The 25,855-nt window shown below is 37.4% G+C and overlaps 2 protein-coding genes across 2 annotated transcripts in view; one reads left to right on the forward strand and one right to left on the reverse strand.

Annotated features, from left to right (window-relative positions):
- Positions 1 to 7,886: 7,886 nt before the first annotated feature.
- LOC119647299 (serine/threonine-protein phosphatase PP2A) overlaps positions 7,887 to 25,855 on the reverse strand; it is an 86,140-nt gene continuing 68,171 nt past the window's right edge. The window contains exons 2-4 of the mRNA XM_038048202.1: positions 24,683 to 25,246; positions 9,265 to 9,455; positions 7,887 to 9,093 (exon numbers count right to left, since the gene is read on the reverse strand). Of these exons, the coding sequence (XP_037904130.1) occupies positions 9,021 to 9,093; positions 9,265 to 9,455; positions 24,683 to 25,246 (828 nt within the window). The 3' untranslated portion in view covers positions 7,887 to 9,020. The remainder of the gene's footprint in view (positions 9,094 to 9,264; positions 9,456 to 24,682; positions 25,247 to 25,855) is intronic.
- On the forward strand, positions 23,069 to 24,659 carry LOC119647298 (H/ACA ribonucleoprotein complex subunit 1-like). Its single transcript, XM_038048201.1, has 3 exons — positions 23,069 to 23,195; positions 23,257 to 24,241; positions 24,311 to 24,659. Exons 1-3 carry the CDS (start codon positions 23,181 to 23,183, stop codon positions 24,559 to 24,561), a joined length of 1,251 nt encoding a protein of 416 aa, XP_037904129.1. The 5' UTR covers positions 23,069 to 23,180; the 3' UTR covers positions 24,562 to 24,659.

Below are 25,855 nucleotides of genomic sequence, written 5' to 3' on the forward strand. Positions count from 1 at the left end.
GTAACCTGTCCCTCGGGATATTTATATCGCTCACTTCTGGCAATGCCAGTAACCTGCCCAGAACTGAGCGATTTAAATATCTCGGGTCAATGCATTCAGCCAATGGAGAACGTTATGCTCCTCACATAGGAAAACACAAAACCTTTTATACTTGAAGCGTCATGCTCCCGGTTTCCCGACTTGTTCAATATTACAGTGCTTTTTCTCGGGAAAACCGGGAAGTTAAGCTTAGAAAAGTAATCTGTTAGGTTTGTATTGTGCTTAACGGTACAAGTGGGTAAAACCAATGATGTTATAGACCTCAGTTTTTTAATAATGGTAGGTAAGGTAAAGTAGAAGATGATGCAAGTTGTGCCCCTTTTGAAAGAGGATTACGTAACGATTGAACAAAATGTTAGTGGCTAAAATAGCAAGCAAATTTAGTATTCCTCGTGATAAACCAGAAATTTTTCAGAGTAGTCGAAAAAACTGCAATCTACTAATTTTGTGAAAGTCACAAGGGGCTCGAACTGCAACCTTCCAGAGTATTTTGGATGACGCGAGAGACGTTGGCGTTGAAATATACCACCATACACAACGCAGGCGTTTATATGAAAACGGGTTGAAATGGACGAGACCAGCTACAAAGCCGAAGTGATTGGGCAACGGCGATTTTTATGGGTCCACTTGCACGAGGATTAAAATTCCAGCTATTGGAGAAAGATAAATTGGTAGAAAATATTTTTTTCTCTGCTTTTTTTTCGAATGTCAAATTTTGCCTTTTTTAAATTTTTTGTAGCTCATCTTTGATGGCAAATGTCGTCTAGAAGCGGCGACTGAGGTAGCAAATAATATTTAGAGAAGAAAGGGTGAACACTTGCTGATGTCTGTACGGTTAAATTGACTTGTAGTTGCATTCATAAAGAAGGACCTGATGCAATACAATTTGTTGAAGATATAATGCGATCTTTGCATTACATTTACAAAATACAAAGGGTCTTTGTTTCATATAGCAACAATCTGCAGCTTCTGTGTACAGAATATGTCTTCATGCAGGATGTCGCGTCTTACCATATATCCATAGTTAGCAGGAATTATCTAAATTCACTAGTTCTGAACGTACGGCCTAGGCCGGGCAATTCCCCGGACTTAAACCCGGTAGAGAATCTGAAACCTAAGGTATATCAGTGCAGAAATACTACGCCTGCAAATTTTGATAAAAACATTATGGATATACGGCATAATGTCGACGATTTAAGAACAATGATTAGAAATTGCATTCGCGGTATACCTGATCGCATGAGAGCTGCAACTAAAAATGAGGGTGGGGTCACAAAGTAGTAAATATAAGGAAATGTTGGGCTTCAACAGTATTACAAACACATGTCACTCAAATAATAAAGTCATATTTTGTTGATCTAAATTGAAAATTTTCGTTTTTAACACTACCTAATGTTGAAACTTGAAATCAGCAAATCGAAGACCACGTTTATGTTTGGTGCCATAACAAGCAATTTTCGCGAGCTCTTCTTTTGCATAAACAAAATTTACCAGGCCCATTATTGGCATTTCTTGAAGGAGACTTGAAATATTAGTCAAAATATTATCTCGTCTTCTCATCTCCTTTGTAAACTCCCGCTATTTCTTGTGAGGAAGGGGAATATTATGTAGCTACGATGAGAGACGTTATGATGGGAAGGCCCCATAGCCACTTCTAAAGTTGACAGTGAATCAAAAGAGAACACAATTTATTATTTACATTAGCTCATACAGGGTGTATTGTCGAGATTTACAGAGTAGTTTAGCTCTGTGAATACGATAATACGATATTATCGGTTAACTTCTTCATTTGTTTGGGGTGGCTGCCAGTTATCTTCACATTCAAAGCTTTTCACAAGGAATTAAACCATACGAATTATTACATATAAATAGATGATGAGAATTATTGAAAACAGATCTGAGAACTAGCAGAAATTAACATCATAGAAGAAAATAAGACTCCTCCGAAGTTTACTCAAAAAACCTGCCGAGATCTTTGAATCGACCGATTGAACAACTCTTCTGTTCAAGAAAAAGGAGAGAGAGAAGAGAAAGAAGAATAATGAAAATATCAATAAAAAGACGGACGCCATTTTTACTTTTCCAAACTCTGTATAAACATCCATCCTCCAGTTCCAGATATCGCCATTGTGACTAATAACCTTTTGTTCTCGGATTTCCTTCTACTATGCCACTCTACGTTGGCTTTCGATTCTGCTCTTTTAAAAGGACTTCCATAAAGATTTGCTTTGGTGGTGGAGATAATAGCCGCTTGCTTCTTCTTAGGATGGTAAATCCTATCAATAAAAGACTCGATTTTCGATTTAATCTGCTGAGCAGTCCATCTAAGCCATAAGTGCCAATATTTTTACTTCTTCTGCACAGTCCGGCAGTGTTCACTTATCTTTGGGACTTACTTTTCGTTCAATTTTTCTACTTGAATTTGATGCCAGTGCTTTCTATATTTTATTGGATGCTCTCCTTCCGCTTTGTCACCTACCGATGCATTCCTCCTGTCATTTTACACTTACCATAATAATAATCGTTGGCGCAATAATCCATATTGGATCAAGGCCTTGAAGTGTGTTGGAGCACTTCATTCAATACCGTAACGGTACACTACAGGATTACAGTACCCTGTAGGAGGCAATGTGGTCAGCATTGCGCTCTCCCGAGATGATTACTCTGATTTGATACAGGTACTTAGCGGAGTCGACTGGTATCCGAGGTGAAATCACTATACAAATCCCACTGCCACCTTAATGTCTTGTTATCTTGCCCTTTCTTCCATAAATTTTTCTTGTTGTATTGTAAATTTCTTCCTTTGCTTGGCTTGTCGTTTAGCAGTTTCACCCATTTTTTCACCATTGTTAGCATTACCGCCAGCAATCGATTTTCACTTATCACCGCTAACGCTACGCCAGCTTCTTTGCGAGCCTCAATAATCGATGTATGAATCACGTTCTTCAACGTTAACACCTCGTGACTCCAAAGCATCACGAAGTATATTCTGTAATTCCATTTTTACCTCCGCCTTAGGGAGTTTCAATGCCCTTAACATTCTTTTGAGCTACCTCATTTTTAGATTTTGTAACTTTACTACTTCGGCTTGCTAAGTTGTGAACAGCTGTAGGCAATTATTAGGTGGATAATTACGTAGATGATTTTCCTTTATAATAAGTTATAACTTCTATAGAATTCTGTTTTTCAGGGTTGTGGCTACTGTAAAAGCTCCTTAGCCTCAGAAAAGCCCATATCAATTCAATAACTTTTCGAAAAGGAACTGTAATACGTACGAGACAAGGACAGGACAGAAGGAGAAACTAAAAAATTCTAAACCAAAACGTAAAATTTCACAACCGAGTATAAAAGGTAGTTTCAACTATTCGATTGGAGCTATTCTGTTCAGACGATTTTGTTAACTCCTCCATTCTTTACTACCGCTGGATTTTCACGATTCACTTCCTAAGTTTCGTGTTTAATTGTACAGTAACTCTACCTGGGAAAACTACAACAATACGATTTTCCAGACTGCCTGAGACGTGTAGACTAGATTCCAATTTAAATGTAGAAACTGCGATTCATTTTATTCATGTGCAATTAGAACACTGCTACTACGAAATAAACAGCTGTCCTCTTCATCATAACTAAAACCAGGCCATACAAAACGACGTACATCACGCTGTTTTTTTCTTTGAACCTCGAATCGCCGATATAAACACATTACCTGGTAATATTAAAGTACGTTACAATTCAACTTTCCGTAACCCAATCCAAAAATACACAGTGCTTAACAGCATATCCTTTACTTCTCTCAACCATTAAGAACACAATATTGTAAACCATTCAATTACTCGTTATTATTTGATATCACTGCATTCATCTCACATATCAAAAGAAACAAGTAACAAATTGGTGTGTAGAGATACGTTTAACATATACGATAAATTTACAGGAATGTAACTTACCTAGTCAGCCCACCATACGTCTTTCTAAATGGGTTTAAACGTAGATGTGCTGCTTCTGACATATAATCTTATTATTTTCTAGTTTAATTTGTTAATTTTTCTTCGAATTAGAATGTAAATTTTTTGTAAGATGATGGGGCCTTGTAAGCCTGCCGAAAGTGAGCGTGAATCCAATGTCGAACTAATTAATTACCGCATCCGCTAGACGGGCACTTATGTCCTGGAAAGCGGAATCAGACAGCAGGATTACGGTCTGAAATGAGAAACATCTCAATAATGCAGTGTTGCGCACCAAGGGAGACCTCCGATGTAGAAGGGAAGCATAGTGCAAGGCGGGGGGACTTCCCAAGGTCGCAATGCAGTCGTGATAGGTGGTCTGAACGCCAAAGTGGGCTCTGATAACCGTAATGGCAATGTTGAGAGGTTTGCAGTTTTCCCAAGCTTTCACCGCCTCGTCATTGGTGGCACACTATTTAAGTTCAGAGCCTTAAATAAAGTCAATTGAGTTTCAACTCGCGGCAAATTATGTACATCTCAAGCAGGAAGAAATCGCTGGGATTGACGTTCTTCTGGCGAAGTGTTCATCGTAGTTCCTATATCCCCTGCATAGTTGCTTCGTCCACTTGTCAGCAAATCCTGAGAATCTAAGATCATTCCTGGTGAGTGGAAGAATTTGATGATAGTTCAAATTCTAAAGGACACCCTGAGGGCGACAATTGCAAGGATATTCACTTGCTTATTGTCGTCGCCAAGGAAGTAGTAAAGATTATCCTGGAATGCGTTAAGCAACACCTCTCTTGATTGATAGAGAATAGGCTGTGTTCATGTAACCATTAATAATAATAATCGCTGACACAACTATCCATATTGGATCAGGGTCTTGAAGTGTGTTAAAGCACTTCAGCCAAGACCGTAACGGTACACAACAGTACATTGTAGGAGGCAATGTGGTCAGCATTGCGCTCGCCACCAGTGAGTTTGAACCGCAACCTTCCGCCAAGCACTCTTAATCACTTGAGCCATCCGGGCAAATGTGACCATTATTATGGTTTATTTCGAGTAGCGTTCTGAATTCAGATCTCTATTTTAATTGCTTTTCATCGATTACGAGAAGGCTTTTAAAAGCGTAAACAGGGAGTGTATGCATAGAGAAATTAGCAATTACCAAAGCGGCATAAGATTGCGCAAAATGTCTGAGAAATTTGAAGTTCAAAACGCAGTCTGACGAAGGGTGCATTCTGTCTGCCAATACTATTCCTTGTTGTTATCGATGATGTTCTCCATGCCGCCTTGTCCAAAAGTAGCGTAAAGGATTTCAATGGAACATGGTGTCTTTGACGACTGTTTTCTAGCGTCTCAGTCATAAACCGTGGCCAAATGGCTTTGGATTGCGAAAGAAAAGGGCGATGCATTAACAACGCTAGATCTAGCTTCCCTGTTTTACCTAAAGCCTCGAAATGCAGTTCTCTGCATTTCAAAACTAACATCAAGTTGAACTTCCGCGATAATACCTATTCCGTGCTATTGTTTGGGAGCAGCGCATAGAAAGTACCACTATTACTCAACGGCTCCAAGCCGTCTTTATCGCCTGTTTCCGCCGGATCATCGGTGTGCTTTGTGCCAACAAGGTCCCGACGAAAAACTGTGTCGGTGTAAGGACCAAAGATCGAGAAATGCGTTTATTAGAAGGCAAAAATGTGGGTGGATAACGAAAAGGGCGACAATTCTATTATTGGTTTTACCATCGAATGCAATCTGCTGTCTCAGGGTAGACTTAGAAGCACATAACGTGCAACGGTAAAGTGCAGGCTTCTCAGGAAGACATGGAGAGAACTGAAGTACATTTTGCCGAAGCGCACTATCTTCTATCCTAGCGATATGGGCCACCTCATAAAGGAACTTTTCCAACTGTGACTTTTCTTGTAGACTCTTTTAAACTTGAAAAAGAAAGATGAGGAAGAATAAAAGGCCACCAACATCTCATCTATGAATACATGTATGTAAAGTTGAAATCTTCAGTGTACAAGGGCGTATCAAATATAAATATATATCTTTTTCTACAAACTTTCCTGCCAAAGGAAAACCATTTTTACTCCGAATTGGGGGTTTTCGAATCCCACCATCATAAAATTTTTTTGGACGGTGTTGAAGTCACTGGCGCACGGACGATCCACTGTAGTCGTCAAGTCGGTTTTCTCCAAGCATTCCTTTCAGTGACACAAAAAACTAGAAATCACAATGAGACAAGTTCGGATTGTAAGGATTGTAAGGTTTTCCAGCCAAAATGTTAATTTCGCGACATCCAGCATTTTGCAATAATATTATACTATGCATTAATAGTGCGTTGATCATGGAGAAAATCAAGATGGATAACATCTTTCCGATAAAAAGGACCCACGGCCCACAAACCGTCTCGATGTTGTCAGCGGCAACCCCCGCCTTTGGTGGCGATTGTTGCTCAGACAGAGACAGACTCTCGACTCCCTCACCGCTTACAGAAAATTTCTTATGCCACGCAAATACTTGGGCCCTTGAAAGGATATTTTCTCTGTGCACGCATTCACTCCAAAATTTCGGTCGAATTCACTTCCTCCCTAGTCAAAAAATTAATAATAATTCTCTGCGCCACGGACACGTGCACTTCTTTCTCGCTCATACTTTCGTCGATACGAAAAGGTTCGAGAAATTTTCATTATTTGATACACCCAGTATTACTTCGCGGAAGTTTCAAACATATCTTTTACGGCTTTAAGTTTATCAGTTAGCTAGCTACTTTGCTGGAGCGATTGCAGAAATCGTTGTCAGATCATTGTTTCACATTTTATTAGCACCAGCATTTAGCTTAGGTACCCCTATAAGCGTAGATTTTGTTCCTGCCGCTCGAAAGTTTCAGGCTTTTATCAAACTACTTTGACCTAAGATTTGATCAATTGAAGAGCTTCGTCGGCATCTCTTTGAGATAGAACGATGACTCCACTATCCCAGCTTCGCTAACGAATGGATTCCCCTAAAATTACGTGGCGAAGCCCATTGCCAAAAACCATTTAAAAACAATACCCGGCATAGGGGTTTATGCGAACTATATAAAATAGAAAACAAAGACTTACTTGATATTATGTAATCGTCAATTAATATAAAAATGTTAGTTTTTCTTCTCCCTGACTGAGGGAAGGATTTTTACATGGTTTGTCCTCTTCATCGCCTGTTCAAGGAGCTTCTTGATGGCTAGTGGAGATTGTAAAGCATCTTGATACTCTCGATTATTCGAAGCTTCACCTTCTCTAATTGTTTCTTGAGTGATATTGGCTTCTTCTTCTTATGCACCAATTGTCATCATCCCAGTTAGTACATTTTCATGCTCTTATTTATCACATTCTTCATGACTGCTTTCTGCTGCCCTTCCTAGAAGAAGATTATGTTATTTCCTATTGATATCATTCCTTTCGTCCAGATCTATACCAAAAATATTTTTCAATTCCTCTACAAAATATTCTCTAGTCATTTTCATTAAGGTAAAATCTTCATGGCTCAGAAGAGCTGCAGAAAACCCATCTTCAGGATACTAAACAGAATAACAAGAATCGTTTGTGGTGGTACTAGTGTTCACGAGAATATATTTTTTCCAGTATTTCCGTCGCTGTCTCCGGTAACTGAAGTACTCATTTCATGGCATTGCTTTTTACCATAATTTTCTCGATATGCTCCATCAATCACGAAGGAATAGAGTTGATATTCGCATGAATTAGTATCAAACTGGAAAAATTTGTCTGAGGTAACTGACTCATTTCATGGTACGCACGTGCTAATAGTATAGCATATAGCGAATGTGTTTACCGCGTCTGATACTTGGAACTACAATATCTATTAATAAACTGAATAGTAGATAACACAATAGAGATATCCCTTTAATAGGTGGTTCTTTATTTTAAATTGTTCCATTTTTTTGTTTATTTGAATTTTTCCTTTTTTTAATCGGCCAGTAGCATTAGAATTTTTACTTCAATTTAACAAATAGTTTTCCATTTTAAAAAAATGCTGTTGGATACTAGATGCATAAGCATTTCTTTTTTTCTCTTACTTTTCATGTTAATAGAAAAAGAAAACTTTCAAATTCACATATTCTCCTAAAAGATAAAAAATAGTCCAACAGATTTAATTGGTGTGAAGAGGTCATCGTCACTTTTTCACTTTCCTTCTCCTAAAACTGTTCAGATTGTTACATTTCTAACATTGTTTCCATTTCGCGCGCTAACATCAGTCATCGTGTACTTGCTTCCTTAGGTTTACTTTATTGTTACTAACAATGTTTCATACATTTGTGTATGTGTAAAAACTGCTCTTGAAATCACAAGATGGCAAAGAAAACAAAAGGATATAAAGTTCGCTTTTACTGCGAATCGATTTCTATTTGCCGTTCTTTCTCCGGGAATGGAGAACTTTTCCTCTGCGAATAACTGCAAATCTGATTCAACATTTCTCTGTAAGAGTTTTGTTTTGTGTTTTGTGGAAAATGTAAATTTTTACGTATTCGTATATTTCGTGTTTGTGTGAGAAAAAAGGTTTCATTTCTACTTTGTTGCTGTTGAGTTCAACCAGAAGAAGAAATCTTGCCCTAAACTACGCATCATCTTGTTTATTTAAATTTAGTTATTTCTTTTATATTTAATTTAATATATCGCTTAATTATAGTAATAAATTTATGTAAACAGTTTTTCCATTTTATTTACTTTTCTTTCTTTTCAAGTATTGTATTTTCCTTTTCTACTTCCATTTCAGTTTGCCTCATGTTCAAATCTTTGCTTTAGTAAAGAGTTTGCTTTTGTTTTGTTTTTAATTGCATTTATTTTCCTCTTTTCTCAATTAAATGTAATAATAGTTTGTTTTATTAATAATTATAATAAACTGTTTTCTTTCTTGTTTCCTTTTCATTTTTGCGTATATATTTTTTGTATATTCATTATAATTACTATTTTTATTATTTTTAATATTATTTTTGTTGTTGATTCTTGTGTTATTTTTGTTGCTGTTTTTCGCTTAAAGGAAATAGTCGGGTGTTCTTCGCGTAACATGGGGTTCTCCACGTCGCGGTGCTGGGTCGAATTGAAGGCTGAAAAGAGCGACATATTGATTGTTAGAGGTGTTTTTCGGGAGCATATAAACTAAAATGTCATATGCCATGTTATTCTGTCAATCTAACTGAAATCTTAACGAACAATTTTTGAGCGAAAAAACCTGTCACTATGAAAATTTTATTGCTACCTTTCATAATCATACTTACAATGAAAATTTAAGTGAATCGTCTAGTTCCATTAGGGCTGCTTGATTACCACACCGATAACAATAATTTGGCGCTGAGAAAATTGTGACAACATTGCGGTCATGACACCAATTATACCCTTCCATTACTAGCTGATGTGCACGTGATACCAACGTTAAACCATTTGTGTGATTGAAAGTTTCTGATATATCCTGCAAATTAAATAAATTCGAATCAATCAAATTCAGTAATTTCAAAATTAACAACATTTAGTTCTTAATTTACTAAATTCTTTCGGCAGAAGTAATTTTTTTATAATCAAATTCACCGGCTAATTTAAAATGCCATCAGATATCCGAGAAATACAATATCATGTGACCATGAAACTGCAAATCTGGGAAGAAACCACAAAAGCCCGCGTCGACTTTATTATCGATAAAACGATTTCTTTTGTATTATTTTTACAGACATGTCTGCTTCCAAGTGAAAGTAATTTTCTTTCGATCCATAAACAATTTCAATGCTATTTAAATTCAAGCTACTTGCTGTAGACGTAAGGCTTCTTTTCAAGGATTAAGGATGATGTTTTGAAGGCGACGTGGAAACAATATTGAGAAGCATGCTAAAGAGACTACGGAACTTATTCAGTGAGCATTGAACTGCAAGGTGAAGGACGCTGGGTAATATGAATGTTATAACAAATTGAAAATGTTTAACGTTTACATTTTCGAAATTTGATTACAATTCAAATGCACTGATTTGACTACCGGGGGGGCCGATACCTTGAAGTGGGTATCCAACATATGTAGTCAAATGCAGATGACTTGGTCACATATAGTTGTTTTACTAAATTGTAAAAATTACAACCAGAACAATAAAATATCCAATGTAAATGCTTCATCATATTTTACAAAATGTTCGCATTTCTTCTCCAATAGACAAATCAAGTTGTTTCGCAAATAATCACTAAGCCGAATCTGGAAAGATTTGGTGAGCAATTTCCCAAAGCCTCTGCCATTGTTTAAGGCTGCTCCACGAACTTGTAAAGGCAAGGAACCGGGGTGTTTAGAGGGTGCTGCAAAAATTCTCATTCAAGTTCTTGGATAGGGACTTTAACGTCAGCCAATATGACTTGATCTTTTCAATTTAGAAAAGGCACGTTGGGTAATTTTTGAGCGTCAACATCTCGCAACCTCGATGCCTCGGATTCGAATCGAATGTGTTAATAATGGAACTGAAGTACTGTCTCATTGCAAATATAATATAAAAAAAATCACAATAAAAATTCGGGGACTAAGTGGATGTCATATCCCCCATAAACGATCGACCATGAAATATATTTTACTCAATTTAATTTAGTTGATTAGTCTTGTGTTGGCATTGTCGCGCCGTTAGTTGCTCAGTATTTTCTCCAGAGATGTGGTAGTAATTTTAATTTCTTTTATTGAAACACCCAATTTCCAATTTTTCGGAACATCCTACCATCGAATGAATGTAAGAATGTGAATATCGTTCGATGCGGAACAGGATTATATAGATCTGTTAAAAAACTCCCGGAGGAGATTTTGTTGCAACCTGTTTGCTTTCGTATTGTTCACGCTTGTGGTAGGAAACGAATCGGAACGAATTTTGCAGAAATATAAATCAATAGATTTTTTATTAGAAAAGACAAATGCCGAAATGAAGAGCATGTGGCTAGAGGTTATCGATTTTGAAGATCCACAGAAAACTATGACGCTCAGAAGTTACTGAGGCACCAGCCAATTAAAACTGATATTGACAAGAGCGGCGGTGGATTGGGTTTGGGCCATAAAAACCTCCGAAATGTTTTGTATCCAAAATAAAACACCTCAAATGTGTTTCCATGCATAATGTGCTGACTTCTGACAAGATCTTTGGGAACAAATCTGAAAACACTTGGTGGTAGTCGCCATAAAGAATAAAAGCGGAATTTAAAAGTAAGCTCTGTTCTTTTGACTATTGTAGAGCTGTGTTTATTGGTTGGATCTCAGAGGAATATACTGTAACTAGATATTAAATAGATAGATATAGATAGAAAATAGAATTTGCAAAGACCATTTGGCTTCTGATTTGAATTGATTCGCTGGCGAACAAAATATCCTCCAACAAGATTCTGTGAACTGCCAACATAGCCTAGGGTCAAAGCTCTTACTGTAAAAGACGATGATCTTGCCATCTTGCCAGTCCTTATGTATTCCCCGGAGACTTGCGTTCTTAGCAAAAAAAATTGCGAACTCTTGGTCGCGTTCGAGAGAAGAATCCTCCGAAGAATATTTGGCCCCCTACATAAGGATGGTCGATTACGTAGTCTACATAACGACGAAATCTATGAGCGATACGATGACCGTCTGGTTGTGGATAAAACCCGGCTCAACAAATTGCGTTGGGTGGGTCACCCAATCCGTATGGATGGGGATGATCCAGCCCGGAAAGTGCATAAGGGTAATATCTATGGTAGGAGAAGAAAACGAAACAGACCCTGCCTGAGATGGAGCGATGGCCAAGGTCAGGACGTCAGACAGCTTTTAGGGATATCGAATTGGTGGACCTCGGCGCAAAACCGAGGCGTCTGGAGTTTCTTACTAAGGCAGGCCTAGATCGGATACCGGTTGTTGCACTGTTGATGATGGTGATCTTTAGAAAAATAAAACAATGAACCTGGTGGCGCCATCTCTCATCGAACGACAGACAGTCTTGTGCAACCTGGTCTAGTGTTGAGAATATGGCAAAGTGTTAATAATAGAACGCTAAAAAATTATGCTTCCTCAATTCTTCGGTCGATGAAAACAACCTTATTCATGTACTTAACCAGCGAATTAATATTTCGTTGTGACTGTGAATTGACCTGGAATTTAAGCTTCACTCGGATAAAAAAGGTGACAAACCTGAGAGAACCAAGCAATTTGATATTTAACTGTTAAGAAGAAAGCTATGCTAAGTTGTTCAGTAGCTCGGGAATAATTTGTATCATAGGCTACGAAATTTTGCATGCTTTTAATTTTCCTTCGTTCGAACTCCCCCCAGTCAAGGGTGTTTTTGATGCTCTAAAGGGGAATGTACAAAAGATTTACTAAAGGCATGAGCGTTGAAATAACTGCTTAATAAAAAAGAAAGGCAGGCAACCGCATAAAGCCAATTTTCTGTTTAATTTCACAGAAGCTGTAATGAACGTCTTTCAGTATCTAAGTGATCAGTCAGCACTGAAGCAAGTTTCTGCTTTCTTCTGAATTGTAATGAGAGCTTGAAGATGCACTTTGAAGATTGTACTTCGAATACCATCATCGTGCCTTAACTGTACAAATATATATTCCGATGTTTGTTTATGTTAATTACCTTTATTGCTGTCAAAGATATAGAAACACAATGTTATACGGAAAATTCGCAAAATGAATAGTGTCAGAATAACTAGGAAAATATTTTAGCAACAAGGAAGAGAGAAGAGGAGACTAGCACATACACATTCGATACAATCGCATGACCAACAACATACATTAGGGGATTTTCTGGAATTAGAAACAAACTTCGTACCACGTTAGAAGTTCAATATCTTCCGTAGTTTCAAATTTACATCCTATCAATATTTCCTATCGAGAAATGCCCGAAAAAATTGTTTGCCAGAAATTAAAAAAAGAAAAAGAAAAAAAAAACTATTCGGTGAAACATTCGAAATTACACCATGACAATAGGATTCCAACGACTAAATTTTACCTTTCTATTCTGACGTACGCGTTCCTATTCATATATTTATTTAAATATTTTCTATGCACAAAAATTTTACAGTGCATCCTATTTTATTTCACGAGGCACTAATTTAATATTATCTCTTGTTATTCATAGTGTGTAAATGTATTCAAAATTATCAGATATTGATTGATACACAACATTAATCTAACACCAAACTTCAGCTAATATAGCTACTGGCATGACGAATCGAACAAAGAGATGAAATTTCGATGAAAAAAAAAAACAATAGAAAGATGTCAATGACACCGTACAAAAAGCCGGAAAATTTGGAAAGTTATCGTGGGCTAAAGAGAAGAAACCAGTATGCTGCAAATATTATTTTAATCAATTAAATCATTAAAAATGCAGAGATGTGCATAATCTGGAAGCAGAGAAATGCATAAAATACGCAATGATTGATGTTACGGCCGCACAAGCATCAAGAGTTTATTGGAGAATATTTAAATAATTTTTCGATTGTCGTAAAAATATGTTTTTTAACTATTGTTACGATGGAGCTCCCGTGAAAAATGCCGGTGGGTCGATAGGTTAACTGATGTGATGACATTAGTATTAGTTGACTTAAGACCCACGTGATTTCAAGTAGAAGAAACGCTTCTGTGTCGGCATTTCGGAATTAAATATATTGCGTTTATGTTATATCTTCGAATTTTATAAGAAATTTGATTTATTTACTTGACACAGCTCGGATAATATCTGGATAAATTGGTTGGGTGGGTTGATTTGCTAACGTTTTTAATTAAAGAAATGACATTGTCAATGTTGAAAAAGTCAAATTTGCAAGTGATTTCACCAGTTTGCACAACAGAATTTAATCTTTCGCATTTATCTATATCTGTCAAAATTTAGGGATTATATTGTCTTACCTATTGGTCAATATCCGACGAATTTAGTTTCTATGATTGTTTATATATTCCCATTTATTATAAATAGAAACCTTTTCTTTTATATTTTTCGAATTGTCATCTATTCGTCATCATACAAGGTTGCAGATTACAAAATGAAATAATAATCACAAACGCTGTGCGAATGTTCAAACGAGTACTAGACTATTATGAAAGTTAGCCAAATTTGAGTAAGACTGAATTTTACCAGAGAAAATCTAACCTAACTGCTCTAAAAAGAATTTATTCTTCAACCGTTTTCATAGTATCACCGCAATCTAATTCCTGTAATTAAATTGATGAAGATGATTTGGAAATCATCCTTCAAAAAAATAAAGCACAGTACCATCCACCCAACTATAATACAATTGCTAAGAAAAGCTGATACGGTTGCTTTTCTCCGGTATTTAAATTTCCCTATTCACTTCCGGCAATATTCATAAATGCAATGATTTTATATTCAGAAATGCTTCCAGGAATTAAAGTAAAGTGACGATGGGATAGCTTAGATAGTTGGAATATTAGCCTGCGACCTTGACCTCTTGTGTGGAATTGCAGACCCAAATTTACCTAAAATTTAAACGAAAAAAGTTGTATGGCTCGGTAGTTAAAACCAGTCCTGACAATTTGGTGCGGTTATAAAACTATGCAGATACATTAAAATAAATGTATCCAAAATAACCAAAACCTCTTTTAAGCAAATCCGCATTTAAATATGAAAGAAAATCTGATCAAGCTTGTGTATCTTGATAGTAAGCATTCCGGCACTATTTAACGGATTCTAAAGCTATGGAACAGAGTTCCAGGAAAGAACCTTTGGGTCTAGATGTATTTATTTCGAAACATTTCTTGTTGGGATATTTTGAATAAAGTCTAATTTTTACTTTGCTCCAAATGTTTTTCGATGTGGAGGTGTACATGGTCATAAGAATTTCCTCGAGTCTATAGCAAGCCTACAAAAACAATTCGAAGAAATTTCAACTACCTATAAAAACGAGCGGAATCCAATAATGCGCAAGATAGTAAATAAGTGGCCCAAAGAATGTTTCTAATAACGTTTAACAGCAAATCCACTAAATACTTTGCTTTGTTTGGAAACAGCATTGCAAGGTAAGGATAATTAGTGCTATTAATAGGAACGAGTAATTCCATCTGTAATTATTTATCTGTCACTTCAGAAGCTGCCCCTAAAGAGAGAAGGAGATTTGAAGAAATACATTGGGAAAGTGAATATAACTTCAGATGTGGAAATGACTCTTTCAGTACTGATTTTCATTTATGCGCAGATTAAAATCAACCTTTTCGAAATTTAATTCTACCTCGCCCCTGTATTGAGTATGACTTCATTTTAAACTTCCGATACATGAAGCATTCACATACCCAGTTAATATAAAAGTTGACAAACTATGAAAGAAACCATGGGTGGGATCAAGGGATACTATTGATTTTCCTTCTAAGGATGATTAGAATAGGGAAGCTATCTCATATTGGAAGTACTGGAGAAAAGTACTATGTCTTTCAGAGAGATATATGTCCCGAGACGTTCTTTCGCCTATTCTACTTGGCATTTATCCCTAAATCTGGATCACCAACCTAAAAAGAAACGCCTCTATCGGCAATTTATTGATTTCATGGAAATGCAGACAATAAATATGGGCCTATCCACCGTGTATTGTTATGAAGACAATCGGCGTTCTGAAAAATTGAGGCTATTTATTAGGGATAGACAAACCATTGAGCTCCTAGTTGTGAAGCCCATCGGTACTCGTTAGAAAGCGATTGAAAGTGAGGAATTCAAATGACACTAGAAAGAAGTATAACGGGCACTTCCCACTTGAGCCTTCAAATTGCTTCCTTGATTCTGTTGGCGATTTGAAGACGTTTCGGAGCATGACCCTATGCCGCCGATAAGAACGATTTTGCTGGATGGCTTTGTTGAATCGATCTTCCTCGAAATCAACGAGGCGCTCAATTTCGAGCAGCCCTTGCAAGTATAGCGTCTTGTCTGTGCACGGCACAAATCCCTTGAGCAGCCTCCACGGCTTTCTCCCTTGATTAAAGACTCATCGTCGTTTTAACACATTCTCAGTGAAAATTAAGTTAAAAAAAAAAATCAATTATGCTGATACGTTCAATGACAAATTTCACCCGAAATCGTTTAAGCAGAAATGGGAGGTCGAATGTGGTCATGGAGCAGCCACATTTGGACAGTCCACCTCTCCGGCGATTTTGAATGGGCGTCTGAATTTTTCAGTATGTCACATCTGGTATTTTAGGAGGTATAAAGTCGACAAACATCAGTCCTTTCCTGTCCTAAAAGACGGTTGCCATGATTTCGCCAGCAGCAAAACTTTTTCAGTTTTGGCGAAGTTGAGCGTCCAACTTTCGTCTCCCCTCTATCAATGGATTTCAACAGATCGACCTTATTTCCTGCATATTGTTGCAAAAACCGATTGGGCACATCCGACGCATTATGATTTCTTGTGAATTGTGGTGCCGCATTTATGAACATGTTGAACTATGTTTTTTAACAACGCAACCCAGCACGGATTTCGCACCTGGCGGTAACATTAATGGAAAGCAGTGGGGCGAGTTAAAAGTGATTCGGCGAAGATTTCGACTTAAGGGTTCAGAACCTTTTTTTAAATATTGTACAGACGACTACAGCCGTGCGAGCAGCGTGCCGCAATGAATATCGTCGTCTTGCTCTGAAAAAAATCATAGTCTTCTGTAAAATTTTATGAAAAATTTTTAATTTTGGATGTTAGCCCAAAAAGAGGAGCCCACGGACCCCGGATTCAAGGTTTCCTCAATTTTAAACAAAAATGATTTGAGAACTTAATTTTACAAATGATTCTGGTATTATATACCTTGAAAACGCATATTGAAAGGCCTTCATCCTGTGATGTTCATAGGCCTTTGTGGACGCATTTCAGAGGTAGAATGCACAGATTCTTCGTCAAAATAAACCTTCCCTATATATCTTCATCAACTACATATGAGTGCTAGACCGTCTACATATAGTCGAGAAGCGTGATTTTTTGCAACTTCACCCTTCACAGCAAACTTAGCGGTGAATGGTCCAATGGCCAAATCCCGTCTCTGGCTCAATCATCGTGCAGCCCTTTTTGTGCCTTCATTACCAGCAATCCGAACAAGTGCAAATAGTACAATACGCACAATTTTATAGGTCTGCTGTCAATAAAATAGCATATACCTTCGTCTGGAATATAGTCGTCACTTTTCTGAATGCTTTCACTTGATCAGTTTCATAATCGGATTTTCCAAAAATACTCTGAACCGTCAGTGAAAATAATCCATCCATAATCCTAAAAAATCCTGGCGACACACAGCAGAAATATACGCATACTACCCAATATGCACCCTGTTGCACCTATCAAGAAAGGTTAAGCTAGGTTGGAATCATCTGCAATGCAGGGATATCATTCAAACTTTGACGACACTTATGTATATTGCTAACGAGTCTTTGGTCAAAAAATATATAGAGCTCCTCTGCTGCACAGTTGAATACTCGCCATTAGGCTATCATGTTGGAGAGAAGATAGTAAGTAATTTAAGGTGCCCTGATTTTTTATAATTAATGTGAGAACTTATTAGCCGTTCCCACATTAATTTTAGATATAATAGCCTCTACAATAGTACATTCATACATTCAATTATGTAATCATTGCATTAAAGGAAGGAATGGAAGCCAATCTAATAGAAATTGAAATTATAGAACCAAAAATCACTTGAAGTCTGTGATATAATTAAGGCCAAACTGAATCAATAAATTGAATGAATGAAGAACATAGAGGGTAATGCTGCTTAAATTCAAGCAGTGCAATCATATGCGCCTATTTAGAATAAAATACTTGAGATTACAAGCCAGAATATAACGTCCTGGCAACTAATATAGAAAACCCAGAGTAAGCGAGCATGAAAAAAGGGTGGACTGAAGAAATTGCTCCTTGACTTGCTGAAATGCAGTCACTTTACTAAAACTAGGTCACGGAATGAAAACTGTATCTCATTTATGTAAAGACCAACTACAATGGTAAAAAAAAAGTTGTATGAAGGCTAGGAAAATTGGATGATTACTTGTCAAGAATACATGAAATGCACAGTATATCTGGTAAGAGTGAATATTGAAAAACTTTTTCCCGAAACCGTTAAGGAGTGATTCAAATATGAATAAAGATTAACCAAGAGAAATTCATAGAACAATAAAGAGAACATTATTACTCGAAAAACACCATGAGCAGAGATTCAGGTAAACACAGAAAAATTAGAACCATAGTTGTAATTATTTCGGCGACAGTTTCTATTTGAACATCTATCCTTCATATCTGGTGTAAACATGGCGAGAGATTCACTCAGCGGATACTTAAACATCCGACAAAACGTACATGCTTGGATCTGTTTTTCAGGGATTTAAAATGTCATTCGCCTGTTTACCGCATCATCTTTAAATTTCTTGTTCATAGAGGAATAAATTGCGGAGTTCGGGGATAAAACCCTGCGAATCGCTCAAATGTTTACCTCGCATAAATATTACAAGGAAATAGAGATTAAAACTGAGGAACATGATTACCGCTCTTGGATTAGCATTATGGGAGAAAACATTTAAATTATTCGTGACATCCTTGAGCGCGAACATCGTCATCGGGAAATTTCCGAAGTTGTAGCATGAACGGCGTTAATTTATACAATCAGTCATAATCGTAATAAAGAACCTAGGGTTTCGTAACGTTTAGGCGAGTGAAACCCTCACCTGTTGACAGCCGAACAGAAGTTGAAACATTTGCAATTTTATTAAGTTCCCTCAGCAGTTTCTAAAAGGGAATACATTTGTGAACAGAATTGTCGTATTAACCGTAACTTGGTTCTCATACACTCCTTAGCCCAAAGGAACTAGTATGGAATGATGTACATTAGCTAACAAAACTTGCACCTTCAATCTGAACCTCTAGGAAAAGACCTAGCCAGATAATGATTCTAATACGGTGCAACGATTAAGAGTTTTGCATGCAATAGATTATTGAAACAATCCTCGTCATTTTATGATGTGACCCTTCTCCTTCTCTCCTTCCGTATATTCGAAATGAATTTTGAAATTGAAAATTTATCAGTTCCAATAACAATCATTCCACCATTATTGGGAAAGTCGAATTAGTGCTGATAGGAAATTGACTGTAATGCATGAGACCCTCGATTGCGTTATACACTATTGACAAGGTGGCAATATCAATAATTTCGTTCATGTTCTAATATGTTCATTCATTTGCATAGAAAAGGCGAAGCAGAAGAAATTGGATTGGCACTCTATGCCAAGCAAGCGAAATCGAAGGGAAACGCCGAGTATATATATGTATGTAAAAATTAAAAATTATTGTTCTTCTACGAGATACTACAGACAGGACGGAAAGTTCTATAGGATATCAATTTTTAGTCGAACTAATTGAATTTGGGGAACTCATATTTTATTGACATGAGGTATATAATTTGTTTTCAATGCTCAGATAATAAATCTATGCATTCAGTTTCTGATACGTTATCAATTACGTGTTCCTGGGAAGTTCCTTAAAAATTAAACTATAAAAGGGCGAGTACCCCTTAACGAGGTATACATTTTTAGTGCCGCTGTGAGCACAACAATCCCAAAAATTGGGTTTGGAAAATTTAGATACAAAAGTGAAGTCTAATAAGTTAATGACGAATACGAAAATGATAAAAGCTGTTGCAGCTGAATAAATTTAGTGCTTATGGTTTTATGAAAAGCATATTTCCCGGAAGATAGCAAAGTCAAAGTAAGAGTCGCTTAGAGATTACAAGAATTTTTATTGAATGGATATTTATTCTAGCACCATGGTTTTGTCAAAAGAGACATGGCAGCAAATTGAAGATTTGCATCATAAGGCAACAGCATCGCTTTCATTAACCGACAGCTTGGTGTTTCAAGGAAGCCTGTCCTTATGTGTGCCCAGCGAGCTCCAGGAGGAATTGAAGAACGGAATAAAGTTTGAAACCATAAGTGCTCCATTGGGATGATAAGAAGAAATGAAAGTGTTCATCGAGGAGTCGGAATCATCTGAATTCAAGTGTCAAGGAAAAAATCTTCACAATTACCGTCGAAGATTACATCAGGAGCCGTCTGTGGAGAAAATGTGCGTATGTGAGACTACCAAGTCGCTTCTAATCGAAAAGAACATTGAAGTCAGGAAAAGTTTAATCGACGAACGTCTCACCCTAAGAAATATGAGGGGCAAGAAACAAAGAACTCGCATACTTTTTACAGATGAATCCTCGATGGAACTTTTTCCAAAGCCAAATCGGCAAAATATGCGAATGAGAACATCGGATCCGAAAATGACCTAAACAAGGGCTTAAAATAATAGTAGCCGGTGGGATAAGTTTATATTGAAAATGCGTGCTTATCATTATTGGTGAAAATTGTGCAATTAATGGCGAGTACTACCGAAAAAAAATGTTGCCGATCTATGGAAAGTGCCTCAACAACCGGCAGCAATATGTAACAAGAATATCTCCCATTCTGGGTACTATCCATTCATTGATACCAAAAACAAAAAGCAACTTTAACATTTTTAGAATGAGCTCTATTGATGATAGACTACCGATGCTTATGGCGCGGAATCAGAAGCCGAGAATGAGCATACCACATCGGCAACTATACGATGCTTTGCAAAAAAAATGGAGGTGCCTATTGCCACCATAAATTAAAAATTCACGAAAATAGGGAAATTGAAAAAAGTCAATAGATGAGTTTCACATTTATTGGTCAATTCCAATAACTACTAAAACTAACATTAACCAGGCCCAGCAGCGATCAAGGCACTTAGCTCCAACCAGGTGAACTCTAAACTGGTATGGGAATACCTTGAGAGACTGAATACACTCGGCTCGTCCAAAAAGGTCTGGATACTTTGTGTTCCAGGTCATGCTGGGTTGGAAGGCAACGAAGCAGCGGACGAACTAGCGAAGAAGGGAGTTGGGACGCATTTACACCGGTCAGAACCCTTTTGTGGAATCGGAAACGGTTTCATGGCTATGACTCTAAGAAATGGAGAGGAACGGTTGCGGGAACTATACTGGGCGGGCCTACCAGGAATGGAGCAGTCCAGGGTGCTTATTGGATACGAATCCATGCGCACAAAGGATTGCTTAAACCTCACCAAAAAGAACCTCCGAATCATAGTGGGAATTCTCACTGGTCACTGTCGGTTGAACTATCACCTAGGGAAGCTAGGGATATCTACGGACACTGCCTGCAGGTTTCGTGAGGAGTATGACGAAAGCTCTATACAATGTGCAAAGTAGGTCAAGGCATCTGGGGGAATACTTGATACCAGATGCAAAGTTGAGAGATCTGGAAGTAGAGAACATACTAAAGTTCCTGTTCCGGTTATAGGCTTGGTTTGTGGATTATAGGGCATCCACACAGTCTCCTCTTCCTCATTGTATTTTTCCCCATCTTTCATTGAATTCAATTGAATCTTTAATTCGATTGTCAGATCCTAACGATAAATTTACAGTAACCCAAATATAAAGATTTGAATCAGAGGCAATAAATCGAGAAGCAGGCCTTCAACCAACTCAGCTGTCGTGTTTCGAAAAGGTAACTCAATCGGTAAATGAATTTAAGAGAAGTTACCCTTAACTAACGACCAAGTAAGATGTTTGGAGAGATAATGCTGTTTAAACATTTGGTAAAATTGACTGAAATCAACATAACATACATCACGACTACGCGAAATCCATCAATGATTATAAACTGGAAATGACCTTTTTATATGTTGTTTCATCAAAGCCGAAATTTTCTCGATAAGGATCAATGCAATGCAATTTCATAAAGGAAAGAAATGCATTGGCCATTTCATTCTCTAAATGCAAATTCCTGTTAGAAAGTCCTCTTTGTCTCAACAGAAACACAAAGTCCACAACTGTGAATATTTATCGAATATTCGTCGTTTCAATATTAGTCATCGAACTTTGTAAATTTTACCCAAATCAATCTTCAAATGGAATTTTTTTGTTAATCCACCAATTTTATATCTTTTATGCAGATTAAAATCCAGCAAAGTAGCACAAACAAAAGAAAATTGCGCAAAGCATATGAACAGAAGCACAAAAATTTGATATTTTCACAGTGAAAAAATTTGCATTTTCTTGCTTAAATTTAGATATGAATGATGATAGTGTGGGCAGTAGTAAACGATTGCAGATAATTCAGCGACCAGAAATGAATTCCATTCTATAAAGGCGATAATGGAATTCCCACAATATTTTCAAATCAGTAAATGATTAAACATATTTGGCATATGTATTTGGTTTGGCCTTTAACACCTTTTCAATTTTAGTATATGCACTTATAAGGTACCGGTGGATCAACAATGAAATTTCATTGAGAAAACAAATGGCAACTCATTTTGTAATCATCAGAATATCTTTAGCAAAGAATTGGAAAAATGGATTAACTGGAATTTATGCGAAAACATATTGACTAGCGACTTTTTTCAAAAGAATTCAGAATATTGAAAACGGAAGGTAAAAAAATATTGCACTTTTTTGTAACCAGACAATTTGATCGAAATTTTCCAAATATTAGATCCGCAAATTGAGCAAAAATATTCGTATTTGGAATCTCTTGCTCAAATCTTAAATAACCCAACTGTTCATAAAGAATTCATTCATCTGCAGTGAATTAATTGCTTCAGCGGTTAATAACAGTTGACATGAGGGGGATACCTACAATCGTAACAAAACAAGTTAAAACTGTGACAAAACATTCTACTTTTTCGAAAAGAATAACAATTGTCGAAATAAATTTGCCAGTTTTAGTGCCGCTTCTGCATTTAGTCGCTCTGTCCATTTATTCGAAAAAATGCATATAGAAAATTATTGCATTGTTATTCAGTTTTGCGAAATGGTGAATCTCTATGGAAGCCGACAACAGACGACATGCAAACCAACATAAAAAGAACGACAAATTTGTCTTTTTAGTTTCCAGCGGATTTGGTTTCACATGGTTCGCAGTGCTTTGTTATATGGTAGATATTATGATTTTTATCGTTGCTAATATGTTATGAAACGTTTAACTTTTTCGAATGAAAGTAATATGGCTGAAACGACCTGGGTGCCGGGAGAGGTGTGTCGCGAAAAAAAACTTTTCCAATTTGCCAGATATAAAAACCGAATTTTGGTCAAAACTTGTCATAGTTCAAGTTAGACATCAGTTCCGATACCACCGACAACAATAGTGTGGAAAACATGCGCAGCTTTTTGGTAAGGACATCAAATATTCCTTCCTCAATTAGTTCCTTCTAAATATTTGTCGGATTTCTAGATCTTCTCGCTCATAGCGGTAGCATCCTGTGAACACGGTGGCATTGCATCAACAACAGTAGCACCATTTGGTGGTGGCCACGGGAGTGGAGGGTACGGAGGAGGACATAGCGGTGGAGGTGGATATTTAGGGGGAGGACATAGCGGAGGAGGTGGATATAGCGGAGCAGGTGGATATTTAGGTGGTGGTGGCGGCGCTGGCTATGGCGGAGGACATGGAATAGGTGGAGGCCATGGATTTTTAGGAGGCGGAGGAGGATTTGGACCAGGACCAAGCAATGGCCATATAACAGCTAGTGCAGTTAACGGAGGACTGGGAGGATTTGTTGATGGTCACATCACTGCAGGAGCTGGTGGTATCGGTGGAGGAATTGCCAATGGTGGCGGCCTCGGCGGAGGCTTTGGCGGCGGTTTTGACGGACATGCAGCAGCTGGCGGTGGCATTGGTATTGGAGGACCAGGACTTATTGGTGGCGGTGGTCCTATTGGAGGTGGTGGTCCTATTGGAGGCGGTGGTCCTATTGGAGGTGGCGGTCCCATTGGAGGAGGTGGCATTATCGGGGGACCAGGCGGACCAATTGGCGGCCCTGGTGGTCCATTCGGTGGTATTGGAGGAGGCGGTGGCGGATTTATCGATGGCGGTGACCTTGGGCCAATTGTCACTAAAGATTTCTTCTTCCATGCTGCTGCGGAAGATCATGATGATGAAGTTGTATCGAAAACTATCAATTTAGGACCAGCAAGAAAACATTATCGAGTGGTTTTCATTAAAGCACCATCACAATCTTCAAAAGCTGCTGCACTACAAATCTTGCAAGCTCAAAACGAGGAGAAGACTGTTATCTATGTACTTAGCAAGAAAACAGACGCCGGCGAAATTCACACTGAAATTCAATCACAACAATCAACACCAAGCAAACCAGAAGTATTCTTTATCAAATATAAGACGCCAGAGGAGGCTATTCATGCTCAACAGCAAATTCAGGGTAAGTAAAATGCCTACGTTAATTGGATCCGCATCACCTAATGTTCTAATAACTTTTTCTTTTTTACAGCACAATACGATTCATTGGGAGGAGTTAGCCGCTTTTCCGATGAAGGCGTTTCACCTGTAACATCAATCGTAGGTGCGCTTGGTCACGGTGGCGTTGGAGTAGGTGCTGGACCACACGGCGGCCCAGGCATCGAAGGACACAGCCATATCGGTGGGTTCAGTGGAGACGTCGGTGGCGGTAGTGTCCATGGTCCTAGTGGACCAGGTGGTCATGGTAGCGGAGATGGTGGTTACCTCCCGCCGAAGAAATAGGCTAATTTATTGAGTTCGTACTTTCGAATAATCTGTTGTCGTTTCCTTATGTTTACTTGTTTTTTTATTGAAAATATATTCAGAAATTTTGTTTTTAATTATTGTTTAAAAACAAACTTACCTGTCCAAATGTATAGCCGGCACCACGTGGTGAAATACCCCAGCCACCCCTATCATCTGGATCTGACCACAAAAGATCACACATAGGCCCTTCATGTGGTACTTCCTGTAGCCGATCTAATGCTCGAATGTGATCCAAACTATCAATAGAAGGACTAAGACCTCCGTGCAAACAAAATATTTGACTATCGACTAATGCCGTCAATGGCAAATAGTCAAATAGATCCGTGAAATATTTCCAAACATTCGCATTGCCATATTTTCGTAGGCACTCGTCATAGAAGCCATACACTTGCGTAATCTGTCGTGATTCGTGATTACCACGCAAAATGGTGATTCTTTCACGATAACGCACTTTAAGTGCTACCAAAAGTGTTACTGTTTCGACGGAATAATAGCCACGATCAACATAATCGCCCATGAATAGATAATTTGTATCTGGCGATTTGCCTCCTATCCGAAATAATTCCATTAAATCGTGAAATTGACCGTGTACATCGCCGCATACTGTTACTGGACATTTGACTTCTTGAACGTTTGATTCTTTTGATAGAATTTCCTTTGCCTGAAATAAAAAAGAAATGAAGATTAGATAACTACAACGTTGGGTATATGTTTTCTTTTATCTCAATCAACAAAAGTTGAAATTGAATTATCTTACGCCGACTATTAAAAATAAATTGATATTCTCTATGTAAATCTATGATCTAAAATAATTCACTGGAAAATGAGAAATGGGAAACCCATCACATAAACTTTCATTTAATGGGGTTTTCAGGACATCCTGTTGAATTCTTTAAATGAATTTATTTCGTTACATTTGCAAGCTTACAATTGTTCATTGCTTAGAAAATATACTCATTGATTCCGGTTTAATGAATATTTATTTCAATTTCAAATAAATTGTCGGAGAAAAACGTCCAGCTTATTTGAATTTTCTAATTTCTTCGTAGCATTTGTACTACATTTTCCTTCAAGATTCGCTCTGATTCTACAGCAAATTTCAACAACGAAATGTATATTTATGTTGAAAAATTATTAACACTATGGTGAAATGAAATTGTAATTAGAAAATTTCATACAAAGTAAGAGAATAAATTGATCAATTCTGACATAGAAATTACAAAATGTTATTCTGATGTTTAAATTGCGGAGCAAGATATGAGTTTGACAC

The sequence above is a fragment of the Hermetia illucens genome, chromosome 1 (genome assembly GCF_905115235.1).
Source record: "Hermetia illucens chromosome 1, iHerIll2.2.curated.20191125, whole genome shotgun sequence".
NCBI classification, from domain to species: domain Eukaryota; kingdom Metazoa; phylum Arthropoda; class Insecta; order Diptera; family Stratiomyidae; genus Hermetia; species Hermetia illucens.